The sequence below is a fragment of the Micropterus dolomieu genome, linkage group LG04 (assembly GCF_021292245.1).
Source record: "Micropterus dolomieu isolate WLL.071019.BEF.003 ecotype Adirondacks linkage group LG04, ASM2129224v1, whole genome shotgun sequence".
Taxonomy (NCBI): domain Eukaryota; kingdom Metazoa; phylum Chordata; class Actinopteri; order Centrarchiformes; family Centrarchidae; genus Micropterus; species Micropterus dolomieu.
This window is the reverse complement of record NC_060153.1, coordinates 323,649-344,911: the sequence shown is the minus strand read 5'-3', so window position 1 is coordinate 344,911 and position 21,263 is coordinate 323,649. Positions and strand designations below refer to the sequence as shown.

The following is a 21,263-nucleotide window of genomic DNA, read 5'->3' as shown; positions in this document are numbered from 1 at the left end:
TGTGTGGCTGAAGAAGATATATAAATATTGTAATTGTAATTTGGCAAAAGTCTGATATATATTGTCCATTGTCCAACACGAAAAAGAGTGGCATCTTGATTCTTGTAGATGTGCTATTTTAGTAAAAATAATGGTAAAATGAGCCTACTTCTAACCTGATGTATTACCTTAGTAAACACTGTTATAATGAGTTTTTGCTCTCAATCGTTAGTTTAAAGTCTTCTTCAACACAGCATGATGTTCATTTAGTAAACAAATTAGAGAAAAATAGACCATAAATCAGGGGATGCTACAGACTACCTTGTCATTGACAGTTCGCTACCATGGCGGCCTCAATCAGGTTAGAGTGACCACCTTCTTAGCCAAATATGGTCATGTCCGGTGCCTGGTTGCAAAAATCAACATGGCAGCAGCCAAACTGCTAGAGTTGAGGCTTCAAAACGGTAGTCCACAAACCAATGGGTGACATCACAATGACTATGTCCACTTCTTTTATGTGGTAAAACCCCAAACTTATTAATGAAATAAATCACCAAAAATATAAAATTGTAATCTACAGCACAAATTGAACTGCAGGCTTTACAGTTCAGTACAGTTGTCTCGATTAATGCTCTCTGTAGTATTTGACAACTCATTCATCTTAAAAAAATACTTAAGCAATTTAGTTTTGCACTTCCATAAAGTTAGAGGACACTTCAATAGACAGATGATACATTTTGATGCAGAAGAGTCCAATATATCCTGACTTTTTGTATCATTCAAGTTACAAAAACACTGGTTCCTACCATTTCTATAATATAACTCAAACTGACTTGTAAATGTCCACATCTTTCAGTCTACATGCCCCCATTTTGTAACACAGGTTTTCCATTTAAAAATGTGTAGTTTTAAAGAACAAGCCGAGATACATATGTCGTGTCACTTGAGCAATTTTCTCAATTGACAAAGCTAATCTTGGGGCCACAGCGGACACTGGTTTCACACACTGAGTAGTACTCCCCATAAATTAAACTTGGCATGTGAAATCGGTGGCATGGCCCTTTTAAAAACATTGGTTTTACGTTTTAAGTGTTTGCCAGTAAAGCAGTCTCATTCGGTTCTATTCTTGAAACAGTTCTGGCGGATGTTGTTTTATGTATTCACTCTCTTGATCTGGTGAAGATGACCTCTTTCTGTCTGTCTGTCTGTCCATTCCTCTTCCTGTGTTTTCTCTCTTTGTTTTGCTCAGTGAACAAGAACGCTAACACCGACCAGAAGAAAAGCGAGGAGAAGAAGGAGGAGGAGGACGAGGGAGGAGATGAAGATGGCCCCAAACCCATGCCTCCCTACAGCTCCTGCTTCATTATGTCCACCACCAACCCGTGAGTATTTACCATACAGTCTATGGTATTTACGTGTGTGTGTGTGTGTGAGAGAGAGAGAGAGAGTGGTCACCTTGGTCAAAAATTGTTGTAAAACATTGTACTGTGTACTTATTGAAGAATGAAAATGAAAATTATTTTGTTTTGTGTGCTTTTTTGTGTCAACATGCGTATGTGTCTGTGTGTTTGCACCAGATTTAGGAAGTGCTGTCACTACATCCTGACTCTGAAGTATTTTGAGTTCAGCATCCTGTCTGTCATCGCAATGAGCAGTATCGCCCTTGCTGCAGAGGACCCTGTCTCGCCTGACTCACTTCAGAACAATGTGAGACATTGCTCTGTGTGTCTTTCTGTCCACCTGTGATTGTGTGTGTGTCTATGTCCTTTTGAAAATAAAAGGTCTCCCAGGGATATAAAGATAAGCCAAATCTTCCATAGTGAGGACACAATTTTTAATTGTACAGAGGTTAGTCTAGGGTTTTAAAGTAAAATAATGTTAGTTTAGGTTAGAATCATGTTAGTGATGTGGTTAATAATGGTGATGAAGATATTTGTTTTATCTTGCACCAGGGCTGGGCAGGATTCTGTGTGTAACTGTACACCAGCATATTGGAAAATGTTTAACGTATCATCTTTATACATCTTTATATGCCAATTATACAGGTTATGTATTAAGTTGTATGTATTACAGCACCACTTGTAGACAATTCTTTAACATATTTTTAACAGAACATGTCTCTTAGTAATTTTCAGAGTAGTTTTTTAAATAGCATCACAGATGACATCATTTGGCAGGTCTTCGGCTTAATGCTGGATGATATATGAAAACCAGATTTTTTGGGTTGAGCTCTGAGCAAACTGACGCAAGAAGAGATATAGATATAACAATTGAATGCAGGATGCTTGATTGATGTCCAGTTTCAGTCAAACTACAACTGGCCCTGCATCAGCAAAGCACAGGGATGTAAGTCCTCTTGAGTGAGCGTAATTCTGAGTCCGCTCAAAATCCACTTACTGTCTTTTTTAGCGTGACATGTTAAATGGAGTAAACCCTTTTGTCCATGGAGGCTGTAACTGCTCGTGTCGACTGACTAGTAGTTCCTCTGCTTATTCCAAGCACAAGATAGAAGATATTTAGTAACGGTTGTAATGAAATAGATATTGTGAAATGGCAGTTTGAAAATAGAAAATGAAAGCAGGATTAAGATTAGAATTAGGATTAGGGTCTGGTTGGTTTGATTGTTTGTCTCTTTCTCTCTTGTTGTTGATTTCTCCGGTTCTGTTTCTTCTTTTTTTCTCACTGATTCATCATTCTGCTTCTCTCTCTCTCTATCCTTCAAATATGATAATTATATCTCATGGTGTTGTGTTGCTCTGCAGGTGCTGCGTTATTTTGACTACGTTTTCACAGGCGTCTTCACATTTGAAATGTTGATCAAGGTAACAAAGTATCACTGTGTGTGTGAGAGACAGAGTGTGTATATTAACTACTTTTTAAAAGCTTTGCATAATTGTGTTTTTTGCTTATGTGTTTCTTTTTTGTGCAAAAACCTCTGCGTTAATATTTATGTTTGTGGTTGTTTGCCTGTGAGGGTTTTTTGTGTATTGTTTATTTGTGCTGTGTGTCTGTGCCCTTCTAAATGCACTGACTTGTGTATGAGTGTGTTGTTTAAACAACTGTATGTGTTGCTTTATGGATGTTAATACCGTATATATGCATGTATGAATTTGTGTGTTATACTGACTGTGTGCCATGTCTTCCAGATGGTGGTGCTGGGCTTGTTTCTCCACCAGGGCTCCTACTTCCGCGACTTGTGGAACATTCTGGACTTTATAGTGGTTAGTGGTGCTCTGGTGGCCTTCGCCTTCACGTAAGTCCCCTCCCCTCCACCCTCCCCTTCATCATCTCCACCACCCCCCCACACACGCACACACACATTCCACCATCCTCAGAAAGACCCTTGTCGCCCAGCCTTGTGCGTTCGATACACCAGGCAATGCTGATCTTTCTCTCCTATTTTCTCAGCCTCCTGTACTTCAGAAATCATCACCTCCAGTCCTTGTATTTCTACTCTGCTCTTCTTTGTCTTTTTCCACTTCCCGTCTCTGCTCTATTATTGTACTTTTATTGTTTTTTGTCTGTCTTGGTACTCTCTTTGTCTCTCAAACTTTTTTCTGTAGGCTTGTCATTGTCTCTTTATTTCCCTCCCTCCTGCAGTCTACCCTTTCTCCATTTACATCTCTATTTCCTCATTGGTCATCATCACATATGGTATCGTATCAGCAGGTCTTTCTCTACGTTTCATCGCCACCTTCATCATACACAACCACCCATAATCCTTAAGTAAATTATTTTCACAATGTTCTGGATGATCATCACCAATCTCTGGCCTACACTCTAAAAAGGAAAAGGGCTCCTCTTAAATTTTGCAATCTTTGGGGAACCTCAGAGGGTACCCTGCGGTACTCCTGAGAAATGATTATCACATTAGTTGTCTAAATGTCTTAACTTTTTTTGCATAGTTCTTCTGTAGTTCCAAGTGAGGAATCATAAAGTATAAAATTAGTTTTTAGAGTGTAGTCACACTGTCTTCAACCACATTTCACCCCCACAAATCCCAAACTTTGCCTGAAACATTCACCTCCAAACCTATCCCAAACATCATCTCCTTTACTGTCTGACTAATACAATATAAAGTACCACCGGCTCCTTCTCACCATTTTCTTTTCCCAATCTTCCTTGATCCTGTTCCCTACCCTTTGCTAATTCATGCTGCTCTGATATTTCCACCAACCAGGCCGTGAGTCATTCCTTCCTCTTTTCTTGTATCTAAAGCCCTGATCCCTCAAACATTTGCTTACCAACACTCCCACCAGGTCCTCCACAGCTTTGGTTCCTGCCTTCGCCTCCTTCCAGATAACTTTCAACCCCCTCTTTCATAACAATTCTCCAACTATCATTAACCTACATTTATCCGATTTCCTCACTTCATCCCACTTACACCCACTTACACTCTCTTATTTTTAACATACAGCCAAGAGAGAACAAGGGAATATCTCATTTTCAGGGCTCTCTGTTAACCTCTCCTATGCTTCAGCAAACAAAGAGGGAAGTTTTTAAAAAATCAGATGCTTCTCCATTTTGGCTACATTTTGTTATCATGCTCCAACTCCAAGCTGTCCAAAAATTCATACCTCACAGTCAGTCCAATTTCTCCTGCCAGAATGAGCAACAAGAAGCCCATTATTTCTTTGTTTTTAAATGTTTTAGATTTAAATTAAAAAAATAAGAGAGTGCAAATTTGCTAATCTTGCAAAATATGTCAAATTATGTCAGGACAAGCTGGGGTTTTTTGTGCTGTATGTTGTGAATAAGTGTTACCCATTGCTCCCTAGCTTGTCATTATCCCTACCCAACCCCAGCCTCCACCCGTGTCTGAATATAACTCCTAAAATCCGTAATTTACCCTTCAGCCCCTGCAAACTCCACCACACGCACCATTCAACCCCACCTCTCCAATAAGCATTAAAGCCAACATCCTGCCTTCAACCCAACCATACCCCCACCTTTTCATCCTCCCCAATCCTCCAGGCTGGAGGGTCCCTATTGGTCAGTCCGTGGGGGTGAGGGCGCCCCAGACACCTTTAACCCTTTAAGTGCCCAGGCTTTCTGTTCGCAACAGGGAGGAACGCCACCTGAGCTCATCGCCTCGTTCCCCTCTCTCTCTTTTACCCACACACACTCAAACACAAACACACATACTCTTCTGTTGTTCTGACCATGTTAACGTACCCGGCGGCTCAGGTATTTAACTCTCCTTCCTCTGCACGACCTGGGGAAGTCAGACTGAATGTGGGAGGGAAGGAGCATGCTGGGGCAGGGTGTGGTGGGTGGAATGATTTGTTATTATGCCGAGATAGTGTATAGATAAATACATATGAATTAAATATGTATGATACATGAAACTGGAGGGACTGAATGTGTGTCTGTGTGAGAAAAAACCCCAGAAGAGTAAGTGAGAGAGAAAGAAGCTTGTGTGTGCATCCTCCTCAGCTCTGTGGATGCCCAGTGCATGTTTGCCTTGGTGACTGCATGAACCTGAACACAACCTGCGATGCAGTAGACTGCATTCCTTAGAACTATGTTACTGATGTTCTAGGTCAGTCACAGGCAAAGAATGTATTCCAGTTAAATATGTTCTGTGAATCTTAGAGCTAATATCTACTGTCAAAATGTGTTCAGATTGACTGTAAAGCAAATTATAGAAATGGGGCTACTGCAAAAAAAAGGCTATGGAAATACATGTGACAATAATAAAGTACATGCAGATTTGTTTGAGGTGGCATGAACAGAGGTCAAGATACCCAAGCTGAAATTGTTTTGTATTATTCAACATTTTTCTGCTTGTGAACAAATTCCATGAAAAGAGCAAAACCAATAATGTTGTTAGTCCATCTGTCAATACTTGATTTCCCTACCCTGTCTTTGGCACTAAGACAAGCCCATTTGTTTCTACTGAAGATGTCTTTCAAAATGTGTCACAAATATATAGTTTGATTTCCAAACTAGGTTAAATAATTTTCTAAAACAAGCTGGGCGCTGTATTTTTTAACAAACTTTGCTCAAACATGGAAGAAACGTGCACTTGGGAACTATTCTCAGCTAAAAATAAATACAATAGCTTTAGAGCAGCAGGGCAGCATATATGGGCTCAGCTCTGAACACACAACATCTATTGCATAACTGTATGTCCTGGAAGAGATTTTCCCTCTCTTATCTCACATGATAAAACATTTCGCCTACGTCTCATATAAAAAAAACAGAGGCAGACATCTCACACCACTCCACAGCTAGTAGTGTTAATGACTTCACTTAGCACTCACTCTGAACACACAATACCTCTGTTTTTAATAGCAAATATAAGTTATTATCCTGTTCTGAATGCCATTGTCACTATACGTTCACACTGCCGGCAACTGGAAGCCTTAGCCAGTGTTAATTATGGTTGATGTGTCTCTTTGATAATCAAAAAGGCTGTCATCATGTCCAACAATATAAGCAAACACATATCAGCTATTGAACAGTATCAAAGCCATGTGTGTTGCTCACAGTCTGAATCCAGAGTGAACAGTGTTCAAGGAATCAACAGCAGCAAAGGTAAATCAAGCAGCAAGCAGAATGGGGAAGGTGCACATACAAGCTTTTTAACACACAGCTTTCAGGAGACAGGTGTTATGAATTTAAAGTGATATAATACTTTGGTTAAACACTTCAAGTCACTTTTACTGTACATACAATATCAGAGCTACCAATAGCATCAGGACAAATAAAACTGCAAACAAGTAGAAATTACTGTCCAGTACAAACATTAAAAACATTTTTTACCTGACAGTGATTTTTCTCAGTCAAATTACAGATTGAAAGTATCAAAGCAGCACCAGGCACAGGTTCCCAGAAATAATAATAGTGGACAGATCATGAACATTAATACGCAGCAAAAAGTGAAATTGTTCAATCAAAGATGTATATCACTTTGGCTAACAAGCCAAGCAATACCTGCACAAAAAACAACAAAACAAGTTGAAAATCGCTCCACTGCTGCACCCTCCACAGCATGACTCCCCGTTGGAATAAAGATCCCTCCTCCTTGTCCTCTCCTCTCCCCTCTCTTGGCCTCTCACTTCCCTAATCTCCCTTTTCGTTACCTTTTAAGATGCTCTCCCACCATTGGCCCTCTCACCTTTGCCTCTTCTCTCCACCCTTTTTTCCTCTCCACCAACTCCCCACCTTTGCCTCATCATTCCCACCATCTGCTCCAGGGCTGAGCGATAGTACAGTTTTGCTTAAGGGGCAAAGGCTTCACACACACCCAAGAAATTTCACTTTGACGCATGACATTGTTTCAAAGCAGGTACATCAGAGAGCCATTGTACAGAGAGGAGTTTTAGCATGGTCAGAGTGCAATGGCTTCATATTTTTATGGGTTATAAACACAACAATTGCGCTTCTGGCACCCTTCATCCTCCAAATAAATGCTGTATGAAAAATTACTGAGAACTGCATGCAGTCGCAGTACTCTGTGAGAATGCCTTGTCATTCTATTGATGGTGTGTGTGTATGGGAGAATACACACAAATCCTGGTTTCTTGAGTCTGTACTCATGATGGATATCCTGAGTGTATGGCCATGTGCTCTAACATGTCAAGAAAACCTGGAACCGGCCCTTTTCTTCCCCTTTGCTGATGTGCATGCAAAAGAGCTTTGATAAAATCCCACTAGATGATTGCAGATCTAATGGGGGCAATTTGTGCTGTAGGCCTGGCCTAATTGATCATTATGGTGTGATAAGATAAGAATCTGTGTAAATGGATGCAGCAATCGAGTTTCCTCTTCCAACCATGAAGGTAATTCTTCATAGAGCTGGTAGCACAGCAGAAGACAGCCAGGAGGGAAGGAAGGTTTGCACATCCAGAGTCTTGGTCAGGGGCTAGATTCACAGAAGTGCTCTTATTATACATCTTAAGAAGTTAACTGAGAATTATTGTCGGATGCTTTAATTGAAAGACGACACATGCTTAAATGTTGGATTTATGTAATTTATCCTAGCCCTTTTCAGATTATATGAATTATTGTTTGTTTTAGGTGTTATGTCATGTTCAAATGGTGTTTTAGCCATAACATTCCATGCATGTCAGATTAGCACATTTGATCACAATAATGTACTGTATTTGCTAGCTTTGTTAATATTACCTATACAAAGCTATGCTGATGGTATAGAAATGAAAATGCTGATGGACCTATTGTAAAACAAGCAATTTACAATATGGATCAAGTTAAAATGCAGACTTTTGGAATAGTTCATTTTTCAGTAATTTTTGAATAAGACATACCAATGTCAAATCAGGCAATGATTTCCAAGCTATCAACTTTATAGTTAAGCTTTTGGGTGGCTAACTGCCTGTCTTTCAACTGATCTATCAGATGAAATCAGGAAATCACCAGATTTATAAAGTTATCCTTCACCTTTTTATTGTTAGCTTGTTGTGCACTGTGAAAGTGTCATTAGAAGATTTTCTTAACTATCAAAGTGTCAGAATATTGTATTTGTCAAGAGGATGTGCAGGTTTACTGTTTAATTTAAACAAGTGGCCAGTGTTGTATCGTGGTTGTGATTCATGCTGTTTAACAACCTTGTGGTCTTATAAAGCCAAACAAATCTCACGGAAATTGTGCAATATACACGATAATTCAGTATGTAGAACTCAACTTATCTAATAACAAATTCAGCAGACGTGTATGTAGACATCCCATCCAGTTGTCAAGGAGACCATAGGTGGGTGTGGGGGGGAGGTTGAATGAGAGGGAGTGATGTGTGTATCTGAGTGTGTATAACACATGTATGTTAGTGGATTAGTGGATGAGGAGTTTTAAAAGCAGGTATGACCATCTTGCTGTCCTTCCTTCCTTGTCTGTCTCTCATATGGATGTATTTTTTCCTGTTTCTACCAAACCCCCTCTCTTTTGTCTTGTGTCTGTCTTTGTTGGTTTTTCTCTTTCAATGTGTGTCTCTGTGTGTGTGTCTGTCTTTCTATGTGTTTTCCCTTCTCCTGCCTTCCCTTCCTCCTCCTCTTCTTCTGTCTTTCTTTCTGTCGCTGTCTGACTCTCGCTGTCCCCACCTTCGTTGAAACTCCACAGGAGCACCACCCGGTAAAGTTCTTCCTCTGTCCTCCTCCGCTCTGTCCCCTGCTCTCCACCACCGGATCAAATTGGCTTCTCTCTCTTTCTTTCTTTGTTCTTCTGATCGTTCGTACTCATTCTCGCCATTTCATAACTTGTCTATTCTTCACATGCCAAAGAAAACCATCCAAACACCATAATAGCTTCGTCGATAGGTTTGATTTAAAGGTTTTGATTTGATGCCCACAGGTTTTTTGGAAGTACTAGGGTTCCACTTTTGCAAATGATTAATTTACTAGTCAAAATGTCCATGATACATACATTTTTTTGAAAAATTGTGATACTTCACCCACAGTCTCTTTAACAGGCATGCCATGTAGGCTTTAAAGGTGGCTGTAAAAAGCGTTTTTGTTTTATCCTTCACACAGGTTAGGGTCAGTTAAAATGTATATGATTCAAAAGATTTTAAATAACTTTGCCACCGTCCATCCTTATGCTCAGTACATTCACTTATTTTCACCAAAATTAGGCTACTATGCTACTTGCATCGCAATCCCAGCTCTTCACGTAGCAGTCAGATGAAATTCAATCCAGAAAGTTTGTTCAAACATATGTTTAGTAGGCATGACAGAATGCTCAAACAGTGTACTATACATACTCATACATACACACATACATTGTGAGACTTAAAGAGCCGTTGCCTTATCATTATGCTAGTGTGTGCGTGCAAGTTCTTGTGTGTGTGTGTGTGTGTGTGTGTGTGTGTGTGTGTGTGCGTGTGCATAGGGATGTTTTTAATTCCTAACACCTATGGCCTTACTGGGCTTTACTCTAATACTCTCAAGCTGCTCTGATAGAGAGACCTCAGTCTTACTCAACTTCAAAGGAGGAAGGCCTATTGATTATCGATTGAGTCTCACTCTCGCACACACACACACACACACAACTCCCCGCACGCATACACGTAGAATTTCCAAGGCTCAGACTCAATCAATCAGCCTTGAATTGAATTGTCTTACGTTTTCTGCCACGGGAGCTGAGTTCATAGTTAAAGAGCGAGCCTTGATGGACGACCTCTCTTCTGCTCAGGCTTGGCAGGCATCCAGGCGCCTCCTGCCTTGTGTTTTGAAAATGGCCCATCCACTTACAGTAAAGATCAACTCGGCTATTTACTCCCTTGACACCCCAATTTTTCCTCACTGATACTGGTTTATGGGCGTACAAATCATGAACAGAATGTTCAGTTATGGGCTTCGGAGGGGAAACAAGCGCATTAAAACACACAACCTAAATCGTTTCCTCCGGTCGCCCTCATGGCTCGTTTGACGCTAGTGGTGCAACATGTTCGTTTGTGTTATGACATGTGATGTTGTGTTCTGCAAACAACATCACATGTCCCCAGAGTCTCGCATAGCCTTCCTGTACTTGTGTCTTTCGATTCAGGTTGCAGTCCTGACCGAAGAAAAATACAAACACATCTTCTGAAATTTGGATTCAAGTGAAAGGAAGCTATGTGAAACATATCAGAATCTGTTCATTTAGTGTTTCAAAAATCTGGATTATATCGACATAATCCTAGCCATGTAATACTTAAAGTTCACACTTCATGTTTTCACATCTAAAATCTCCCATTTCTTCCGAAGAACCGAACAGCGCGTCACTGAAAAAGAAAGAAAGAGGTTTGGCTGGGCACTCTGCCGGGAGTTGCCTGTCTATATGGAATGAGTGAATGTCTATTGTATAATGGTCAAGATTATAATAAATGATAATGGGGATCTTGATGTCCATGAAACCAAAGGGTCAGGCAAGTGATTGCTTTCCCTCCCACTGGTTTCATGTTTGACGTGCACTTAAAAGTGTCTTTATTCTGCAGAAGAAGAGACTATAAGAGCTTTGATAGTCCACACTGATGCAGTGTACTGCAAGTGTCAACTCATGTGTTGTTTTCACTTAGATTGCCATTATAGCAGTTATGTTTAAAGGGGCTATATGTAGTTTTTCCAATGAAATCACTTATTAATAAATCAAATGTTTATTGCCTTAATGTCAGTGGGCTCTAACCTCACTTAGAAATGAAGCACACGCCTGTTTTCTCTGTTGCAGTCATGTAACGAGCATGGATTAGTTCAACCTCAAGCTGATATATATATATTACTCTAACATTGCAGCGGGAGTTTACCTGAGTTTCCAGCGTGTTGTGTATATACGCGAATATTCAGGGAGCCTGAACATGTCTGGAGAAAAGCCACAGCCGACATGCTGGTGTTTCCGCGTTTATTGTGGGATCTCTGTAAGAAAGCGGTTGTGTTTCGTTTTGTTGTATGCTCGCTCATGAGTTCAAGCGAGCACGCGTACGAGCGCACACCTGGTTGCAATCTTAAAACCGCACCGATAGTGGCCGCTGAAACTACATATTACCCCTTTAAGATAAATTCAACTTTGAGGACATACCCCTAAGTCCACCTCACCCCCTTTTTAAAAACACTTGATAATACCAGAGGGTGCAGGAAGGGCCCTTTATGATTGTTCCATAGCTTGATTCTTCCACTCTGCTCTCTAATTCTCTGTTGTTCTTTGGTTGAACTCTAGGGGGAGCAGCAAGGGCAAAGACATCAGTACGATAAAGTCCCTCCGTGTGCTGAGGGTGCTTCGTCCTCTGAAGACCATTAAACGACTCCCCAAGTTAAAGGTAGGCGCTCAGCAGGTCTGTTGGTGCTTCTCAGCTCTGGGGCTACAAACATGTAGTGCAGTTTTCTGGATTAAGTAAACAAGGCCTATCTCATTTCAAAGGCTCCTCTGAATCAGAAGTAAAGTCTTCTTTTGGAAGAATTTGGACCCCTCAGTATATCACTGAATTCCTTAAAAGATGCAGCCCCTGGAGTGGGACACAGCTTGCGGCACATCTTTGTGTAAAAATGTGCGTGCATTATTGGAACAGTGACATCTGCTCTTTTTCTATTTCTTCATGTTTTATTTTCATGGCTTTTGTCATCGGCTTTATTCTTTATGAAGACGTTGCACTCACCAAAATAACTGCTGAGATCCCAAAATGTGGTGACGTTGCTGAACTAAGTACATAAACAGGACAAAAGAGGCGATGATCTGCGCTGTTGTAAACAAACAACCAGCCAAATTTTTTTGGAAAAGAAAACAAAGGCGAACAGTAAAATTATTACCAAAACTGTTCGTCAGAAATATCAATTACAGTTTGCAGACTAAATTCCTGGTTGTACTTTTCTTTAAACCTTCAGCACAGACAACACCATTTCTCTGGAAGTTGTTTAAAAGCATTAGGATATGATGTAGACAAGGCAGGCTAGGGAAAAGAGGTCAATGCATAACTCAACATCTCACATAGAGTGGACTTGCCCTTAAAAGTTGGGAAAAAAATGTTAGGGTTAGGGTTACATGAATGTTGTCAGAATACTGCAGCACTGACAACTGACCTTCATATTTAGTATTTTGAGATATTATCCCACTGTTGCCTTCTCTGTGTAGTCATGCTGGTTAATTAGCCTACACATACAGTTAAAGTATGTTTGTCTCCCATCTCTATCTTGCAGGCTGTGTTTGACTGTGTGGTCAACTCTCTGAAGAATGTGCTGAACATCTTGATTGTCTACATGCTCTTCATGTTCATCTTTGCTGTGGTGGCCGTGCAGCTCTTCAAGGGCAGATTCTTCTACTGCACGGACGAATCCAAAGAGTTTGAGCGCGACTGCAGGTTGGTTCAGGGACACATAGTGTACAATACACACAACACAATTTCATTCAGTATGTTTTTCGTGAAGTGCCAAAAGAAATGTAGAGTATTATATATATATATTACACATTATTAAGAATAAATTTTTGTACTGTTAAATGATTTCACTCCCTTCACTTCCTTTAGTATTTTTCTATTTGTATTTTATGTTAAATAACACTTATTGCCTTGGCACAGTTGTATCAGTTGTGCTTTTGCTACGACCTTGAGGAGTTTGCTGGGAATGTTCATAAATAGTGTTGTTCAGTGAGGAAATAGTCATTCTATAAGACGTAACCCCCCTAACTTCTCATTATGTCAAACAGAAACAAAGATGTAGGGTGTGGTAGTCCTGGTGCTTTCTGTTCTTTCTATTACTTATCAATCAGTAAAAACAGTAAACCTTCAAATCATTATAAACCCTGTGTGTGTTCCTTCAGGGGCGAGTACTTGGTGTATGACAGAGATGAGGTTAAAGCTCAGAAGCGGGAGTGGAAGAAGTACGATTTCCACTACGACAACGTGGCTTGGGCCCTGCTCACCCTCTTCACTGTCTCCACTGGAGAGGGGTGGCCGCAGTGAGTGGGATGCACACAGACACACACACCTAAACTTGTTCATAATACACTCTCCAATTTGAGATCCTACTCATAACATTACTGGGGCTGCATAAATGTGGATAAACTATATATTGTAATTGGATGAGTTTTGGTTTCCACATTTATTAATCATGTAGTAGAGGCATAGAAGTAATCCTGAAAAAAAAAACAGCTGCTCTAATCCAAAAGTCCAGGATGTAAAAATAAAATACGAATTTCTTAAATTCTAAGATATTGTGCATCATGGCTATGGTTGAAATATCCAGAAATATCAAATTTATTCATTTAAACCATAAATCTGAAGCTGAAACAAACAGGCTGCATATTAATGATAATATTTTCTGTAACAAGTTAATGTTATTTGGGAAAATTCTATACACTTAATGGCATAACCTTAAAGAGTTATTATTGGCAAACAGATAGTCAAATAAAAAGTAGATATGTTAATCTAAAAACACAATGAATGCTAATGCATATATTTACATTGGTGTGACCATAAACTTCCCTGTACCCTAACTTTATTTTTAATTTGAATTTTCTCTTCCTCTCGCAGGGTGTTAAAGCACTCAGTGGACTCCACCTATGAGAATCAGGGCCCTAGCCCAGGTTACAGGATGGAAATGTCCATCTTTTACGTGGTGTACTTCGTTGTCTTCCCCTTCTTCTTCGTAAACATCTTTGTGGCTCTTATCATCATCACCTTCCAGGAACAGGGGGATAAGATGATGGAGGACTATAGCTTAGAAAAAAATGAGGTGAGGAGAGATTCAGAGGTCTCTAAATCGTCAGATGTCTAGTGTTTAAAATATATTTTTAAAGCTTCTTAAAGAGTTAAAAGACACAAGTAATGTTATTGTAACTCTTCTTTCCTCTCCTCTCATTTCCTTTCCTCCAACAGAGAGCATGTATAGATTTTGCCATCAACGCCAGGCCTCTGACTCGCCACATGCCGAAGAATAAACTAAGCTTCCAGTATCGCATGTGGCAGTTTGTGGTGTCTCCGCCCTTCGAGTACAGCATCATGTCTCTGATTGCGCTCAACACCATCGTCCTTATGATGAAGGTACAAATCTGTTTGTCAGTGTGGACTCTCTAACAGTGTCTTCTGCCAACTGTGATGTTTTCTTGATGAGACTTGCTGTAATGTAAAACTCTCAAAACTATTTAATCAGTGCCATCCTAGTTTGGTCTCCAAGAACTGAACCCATTTATAAAGCTGCATTAATCAACATTTTAGTATTAACAATGGATTAAATGACTATGACTATAAAAAAGTATGCACAAAGTGAAAGGTGTTGCTTGTGGTGATGAACCCACAGAAATGACTCTGCAGTGTCCCTCATCTCTACAGAGCCTTTTTGCATCTTTCAGCTCATGGTTTTGGTTTTATGCCTCACACCTTTACTGTTTTAGTTCACTTTCGTCATCCCTGTTTTCAGCAAAAACGTTAACATAAACCCACTGTACCCTACCTACCCAGCGCCAAATGACAGACAGACAAAATTAGTGGCTAGCTGGTGAACATAGTGGAGCATTTAGCATCTAAAGAGCCAGATATTTCCTTTTGGAGTTTGTGGATAAAAAAACAGAGCTAAAAGAGAGTGAATATTAGACACACATTTATCTAGTCATCAGAAACGCAACTCTGAACTTATGAATGCTGATGTTGCTCTGACTGACGAGTGTGTAAATAGATTAGTGTTGGCTAACACATTAGACGTATCAGTTCAGTAAATTACAGTAATGCAGCTTTAGATCAAATGCTAATGTCCGGATTCAAAATTGGCAAATAAGGAGTCAACTAAATACAACGTTTTCATTATACAAAGACACTATAATTATTTTTAAAGGCCTTTATATATATATATATATATATATATATATATACTAGTATACAGTTTTCTTCTTATCCTTATGTAACTACTGTAACTATTTCCTCAATATGACAAGCTTTGTTTTGCTCTAATAACATCAGTCATTTTCTGCGAGGAAGAAAGCTCTGTCATTAAGCAAAATAAAATATTTTCATTAGAGAAAAGACTGTTGACAGGTTAGTATGCTGAAATCATTGCATATTCATTTTTGTCAGTATCTCAAAACAAGACATATCGTTTTCTCACTGTCACAGAATAACCTTTTATTTGGCCTGGCTGGTGATGATTTACCAAATGTTACATGTCAACATGGCAAGGATGCATTTTCTTATTACTTTGTCTTCAGTTTTGGGAGGATACTGTGATCACAAAACTAAAAGAGACACTTTCTCTGTGATGGAGCTGCACGTCCTTCTCATAAACCAAGCATTATGTCTGTCCTGGGAAAACAAGATGCTGCTTAGGAAGAACTCTGCACTCTTACATTTACTTTTACTGTTCTCATCCTTTTTCTATCCTTTTTTTGTGTGTCTCTAGTTTGAAGGTGCATCACATACCTACAATGAAGTCCTGAAGAACCTCAACATCGTGTTTACCACCTTCTTCTTCATGGAGTCAATCCTCAAGATCATCGCTTTCGGCCCTCTGGTAAGGCTGAAAACCACAAACACATATACACTCTCACATATTGCTTATCTAGGTTGGCCCAGTGTATATGCTTGAGTGTTTCGTCCTATTATTCATTTATAAAGCGAGTTATTTTGGTAGACAGATCTAGAGCATGTTCTTCCTGTCCTGAAAAACTCAGAGCATACCGTGTTGCACAGCCGTCACGCTATCAGCCTCCTTCCAGCCTGTCTCCACGGTAACAACACCACCATTGGCCAGGAGTGTGTCCATTACTACCCCTTGGTTTCAGTTCCCAGAGAGTGCAACTGGCTCTCTGTCTTCTCGTTTGGCTGATGTCTGTCACTTTTCTGTCTTTCCCAACAGAATTACTTCAGAGATGCCTGGAACATTTTTGATTTTGTCTCCGTCCTTGGAAGTATCACTGACATATTAGTGACAGAACTAGTGGTAAGTGCTGTGAAGGGTTTGGATAAATTGACAGCAGCTGTTTGCAGCTGAACACTAGTTGATGATTTGACACATGAAACTGACGTGGTGGACTCAAAGGAAAAATCAACCTTCTTTTCATTGTCCAACCCAGTCTTTCAACAAGATCTAGGTTTTACTTTAGTTTCATTTGTCTGTTCTCAGTAAATATACATTTTAAATTAATTTAGAGGAGGCAACCAATGTAATTGTTGTTATAAACATGACCACCTTTCTATTGGGAGTCATAAAGTGACCATGTGTAGGTCTTTTTGGCTCACGACCTTCAAAATGCTACAATACCAAAGCAAATACCTTACTGAATGTAAAAACAAGCAGAACACAAATTCATGATTTGTATTTTACTTATTTAGACAGCAATTATTTGACAAGCAAAATTGTTCAATGCTAACGTTCCAGTAAGATTATAAAAATGCACTTAAGAATCACATATTCCATTAAGCTGTTATACTACCACTTAAAACCACCAGGTAAATTGATGAAAAAGATAAAAATAATTGTTCTGGACTGATTTTTCCTTAAGTCAGTTACCTATCACACCATCTAGTCACATTCACACAGAGGTGGGGCTGAAAGGGAAAACTTGCAGAGGGAAACAGCTAGTCTGGCTCTTTCTAAAGGTAACAAAATCCATCTACCGTGCACAGTGGCTTCCTAAAGTCTCTGCTCACAGTGACAAGACTATAGGAAGTCACTACCCCTGGCCATGTAAACGTACAATATGTACTATATAATAAAATATGTATTTATAATAATTAGTGAGCTTTAGATGTGCTGGTAGTCATATTTTTTTTTGTTTTGTTTAACCTCATTTTATTCTTTAGCAAAGCTTTGCTAACCAGCTAATGTGATAATGTCATATTTACCATACAGACATAAAAAGGGTATCAATCTTCTAATCTATTTCTTGGCAAGAAAGTGGATGAGGATATTTCCTTAAACTATTCCTTTAACGATCAAAACATCTGTTTTAGACTTTTGTTTTCTTGCAATAATAAATCTAGCTGTCTGTCATACAGGCAAATACATTTATGATTCTAAAGAGATAACAGACATTAACTAATTGTACCTTGCAAGTATCCAATGGTCTGTGTGTGTCTATATGCGGTGTTTACATTATTTTATGGAAGGTTTCATTCAAAAATTCATGCAGAATTTACATATTTGTTAAATATTTGATCATTTTGTGACTATAGTTTCATTTCAAATTCTTCAAATTTCTATTTTTGGAGTGAAACCTGCCACACAACTGAATTACAGAGTCTCGGATTGGTGTGCAGTATTCCTTCAACCCCAAATGTCAAATAATTAGTCCACATTGCCAGCATTCAAATTACAACCCATGTAGTTAAGTACAACCGGGGAACAGACTTGTGAAGTCTGATGTTTGGGGTTAAATGGTAATCTGTACCAATCATTGATTGTGCCTTAACTTGTGTTTATATCACTGTTACCTGTGATTTTGTTGTTTGTACAGTATGTCTATTAGTATGTATCTGTTTTATTCTATACATATGAGCTTAATATGATATAATAGATATAAGACTTGATATTTGTAGTAACTTCAGCCCCTCTTTGTTTGTTTTACACCTTACACCAAAGCGATTTTGGTTTTAACATCTGGGGTTCGGTTATGAACTTACTAAACCTCTCTAATTTGAACCGAAGTCTTCCTTTAATTCACACTGACTAGATTAGCAGTAAGGGTGCTAATTACTGCAAAACAACTGTGTTTTCAGATGATTAAAGATACCCTTTGGCCATGTTGGTGCTAAATTTACATCTCAGCTGTCTGAACAGACATTGATTGACATTATAGCTGTTGTCAACAATGAACTGACCATTTCAGACATTAGATTGATTCTGTGTCAGTTTGCAGCTTCTAACCTGCCAGTTAAGCACATCTGATCTTTACCCTAGCTAAAAACCAGTGTTAGTGGTGGCTAATAATCGCATGCTGATATTGATAGGTTGCTTGGTTGAATAGTTACCATGTGGACAAAGCCAAAAAACAGCTGCTAGTTCAGAATAACTACACTGGCTTTGTCTTGTAACAGCTCTAGAGACAACATTTCCCCAAAACTGAGCCAACATCTACTTAATAAGACCAGTCTTTTTCTCTACTGACTGGCAAATGCAAGACAGCCAGCAAATCAAATAAGGAGAAAAGAAGGCTCGGCACACTTTTGCCCAGTGCAAGAATTAACTCAAAATGGCATACAGAGCAAAGTCACTGTCATGCAGCAAATGCAGGTCACACAACACAACAAATTTTACAAATACAGCGTATCAAAATCTGAGCATAAAACAATACAGAAAGAAAACATATAATCAAAATGACAATGTAAATACATGTCAGTGGAAGGGGAGTGACAATTGCACAAACATTGCAAATGCTTAAAAACTTTGAAGTTAATGACTTTACTTAAAATAACTACTAATTTTGTAGGGAGAACTGAACGCCAGAACAAGTTTCTTGCTGTCCAATGCTAAAGCTAACAGAATAAGAAAGTACTACATGGTTTTCTAATAGGGCTGACATGAAAGAGGGGCTGAACATATTGAATCTCAAATCACTCACTAACTGTTGTTGTTGACTTGAACTTGTGTTTCACTGCCTTTTTAATGACACCCATAATGATTCCGTCTTCCTCTTCTATCTCTTTACATGCTTTCTTTAAACCTCTCTACTTTGTTGGCGTCCTACGCCCCTCCCACTCCCTCCTCCTCTGATAAAATCCATCCAATCAAAATGCACTATGAAATCCTTTCATCGTGTTTTCCATCCGTGCTGCGCCATGCCATGTGGTGGTGGTGCTGTGATGATGATGATGATGATGATGATGATAATGATGGTGGTGGTGTGCGTTTCGCCCCATGCCTCTGCCCAATAAAAAACACGACCAACACCCCCCCACACACACACACACAAACTCACACAAATGTCTCTCACCCACTCACAATGTACTACAACTTACCCAAAAAAAAAACTCCCTCCCCATTCATCTTTCTACATCTTCGCACATGTAGAATCTGGTTGGTTTGTAATTTATCTCTCAAAGCTTTCTGCTGCATCCTCATTGGTCATGCGTACCCCCGACTCATTCCTTACCCCCAGTCACCTGCTCCCCTTTGACCAGTCTTAACCCTAAACCGCAGTGCATGCGCTTCCTGGATGATGACCCTTTAAACCCTTTGTACTTGATGACATGGAACGGTTTATTATTAACATAATAAATTTTTACATAGCAATACAGGTACATATATGTATGTATATGCAATTCCCTAGAACACGTAAGAAGTTTTGCACATGTTAAAGTTTAATATTTAATTTACTCTTGCTTTTGATTGATGGCAGTGCAAAAAAGTTTCCTGTTTGCAGTACTTTATTCATTCAATTCAAAAGTCTTCAAAGTTTCAAAAATGTTTCCAGCCAAATTAGTGATATAGAACATGGGCTGCCGTTATTCACAATATTGGCAAACACAACTTCAATATTTTGCTCCTGGCAAAGGTTTTGTGCACCAAAATAGGTAGACTGGGATCGTTTTCAACATGTAGTTGATTGTTTGATACTATACCTATTTTATTTTACTCAAAGCATCCGTGTGGGGTAGTGCTGACCACCTCAAAGATCACATGTAATTAAAGTGCAATACGTTAATAACTTATATTCTTTGCATCAGTATGAGGGTATGCATATTTGTGTTATTATAACATTACAACAAACCATTAGCGTTAACATTAGCAGCTAGCTTTTACCAGCACTTGGTTCAACACAATCTGATGCAAATTGAAAAACTAAAATCTCTTCTTAGTGCAACAATAGAAGGGAATGCGTGAAAGTTCACAATGTGCTCGGCCGCACTGGTCCTTACTGGTCTGCATGTAGGCCGGTTCTTCCCTCAAAGAGTATGCTGCCATGCCAAACCATGCCTGCACTGAGGCTGCTCGTTTGTCCCTTCTTCTTCCTCTCCCTCTTCATGCTCCTCTTCCTGCCATGCCTGTCAACCACAAAATGCCAATGCCTCATCAGGGAGTTTGGCTGTTGTGCATTACATTATTCTTTCTGTGACACTGTAAAAACCACCAATAAAAATCAGCAAATTCATTGGGCTTAATCCATGTCGAGACCATGGTGTGTTTATGGGCCTTTTCACACTTGGTCTACATGCTTGAGTCTGTACCCAAGTTTGTTTTCTTCTTGTCTAGCAGATGGAGTAATTACTACAGGATTGTTTTCACACACAAGAGTTACTCTAAAGCATGGATAGATTTTGTCAGAGGCATCCTCATCATTATTCATCTTCAACTGGTACTTTAGTGCAAAAACTTCGGAAAGCAGTCTTGCCTGGGTGTGGGGTAGGTCATGATCCAACTGCACCTTCAAACAAGGCCCATAAAAATACTCAATGTGTCATAAACATATTAGTATGTTTTTGACAGTTGACAGTAATATTTCCTTTGCTCCAAATTTCACCACAAAGTTTCCTTTTGTGTACGTAATAACAATTGGTGTTGGCTCAGAGAGCACCAGAGCATGCTCAAAGCAAACCCCAGACACTGTTTTGTGGTGGACCTGAGACCAGCTTTCTGGGCTGAAGACCATAGCAACACTTTACCAAAGATACCAAACTGTCCAGACAGGAAAATAATCTCCCAATTTCAACCCAAGTGTGAAAACGCTCCAAGTTTATCCAACTCAGATACAAAATGGGTGCTGTTCTCTGGAGATGAGATGCCGGATGTGGGCTGATTTTGAAAAAAAAAAAGCTTTTTTTAAAGAGGTGTCACAGACAACCCAAGCCATGCTCTTCAGGCCACAGAGAAAGTGTGTGTGATTGTGTCCGTGTGTGACTGACCGTGTGTGTGTGTGTGTGGTTGACAGGCACA

General features: G+C 39.4%; 1 protein-coding gene across 1 annotated transcript in view; it reads left to right on the top strand.

Moving 5' to 3' along the window:
• The window catches only part of cacna1ab (calcium channel, voltage-dependent, P/Q type, alpha 1A subunit, b), a 133,368-nt gene that overhangs the window by 77,788 nt on the left and 34,317 nt on the right, over nucleotides 1-21,263 (top strand). Inside the window, exons 22-34 of the mRNA XM_046047684.1 lie at nucleotides 1,229-1,361; nucleotides 1,557-1,686; nucleotides 2,742-2,801; nucleotides 3,126-3,232; nucleotides 4,160-4,162; nucleotides 9,058-9,069; nucleotides 11,629-11,728; nucleotides 12,603-12,763; nucleotides 13,222-13,359; nucleotides 13,934-14,135; nucleotides 14,279-14,443; nucleotides 15,792-15,902; nucleotides 16,248-16,331. Coding sequence (XP_045903640.1) covers nucleotides 1,229-1,361; nucleotides 1,557-1,686; nucleotides 2,742-2,801; nucleotides 3,126-3,232; nucleotides 4,160-4,162; nucleotides 9,058-9,069; nucleotides 11,629-11,728; nucleotides 12,603-12,763; nucleotides 13,222-13,359; nucleotides 13,934-14,135; nucleotides 14,279-14,443; nucleotides 15,792-15,902; nucleotides 16,248-16,331 — 1,406 coding nt within the window. The remainder of the gene's footprint in view (nucleotides 1-1,228; nucleotides 1,362-1,556; nucleotides 1,687-2,741; nucleotides 2,802-3,125; nucleotides 3,233-4,159; nucleotides 4,163-9,057; nucleotides 9,070-11,628; nucleotides 11,729-12,602; nucleotides 12,764-13,221; nucleotides 13,360-13,933; nucleotides 14,136-14,278; nucleotides 14,444-15,791; nucleotides 15,903-16,247; nucleotides 16,332-21,263) is intronic.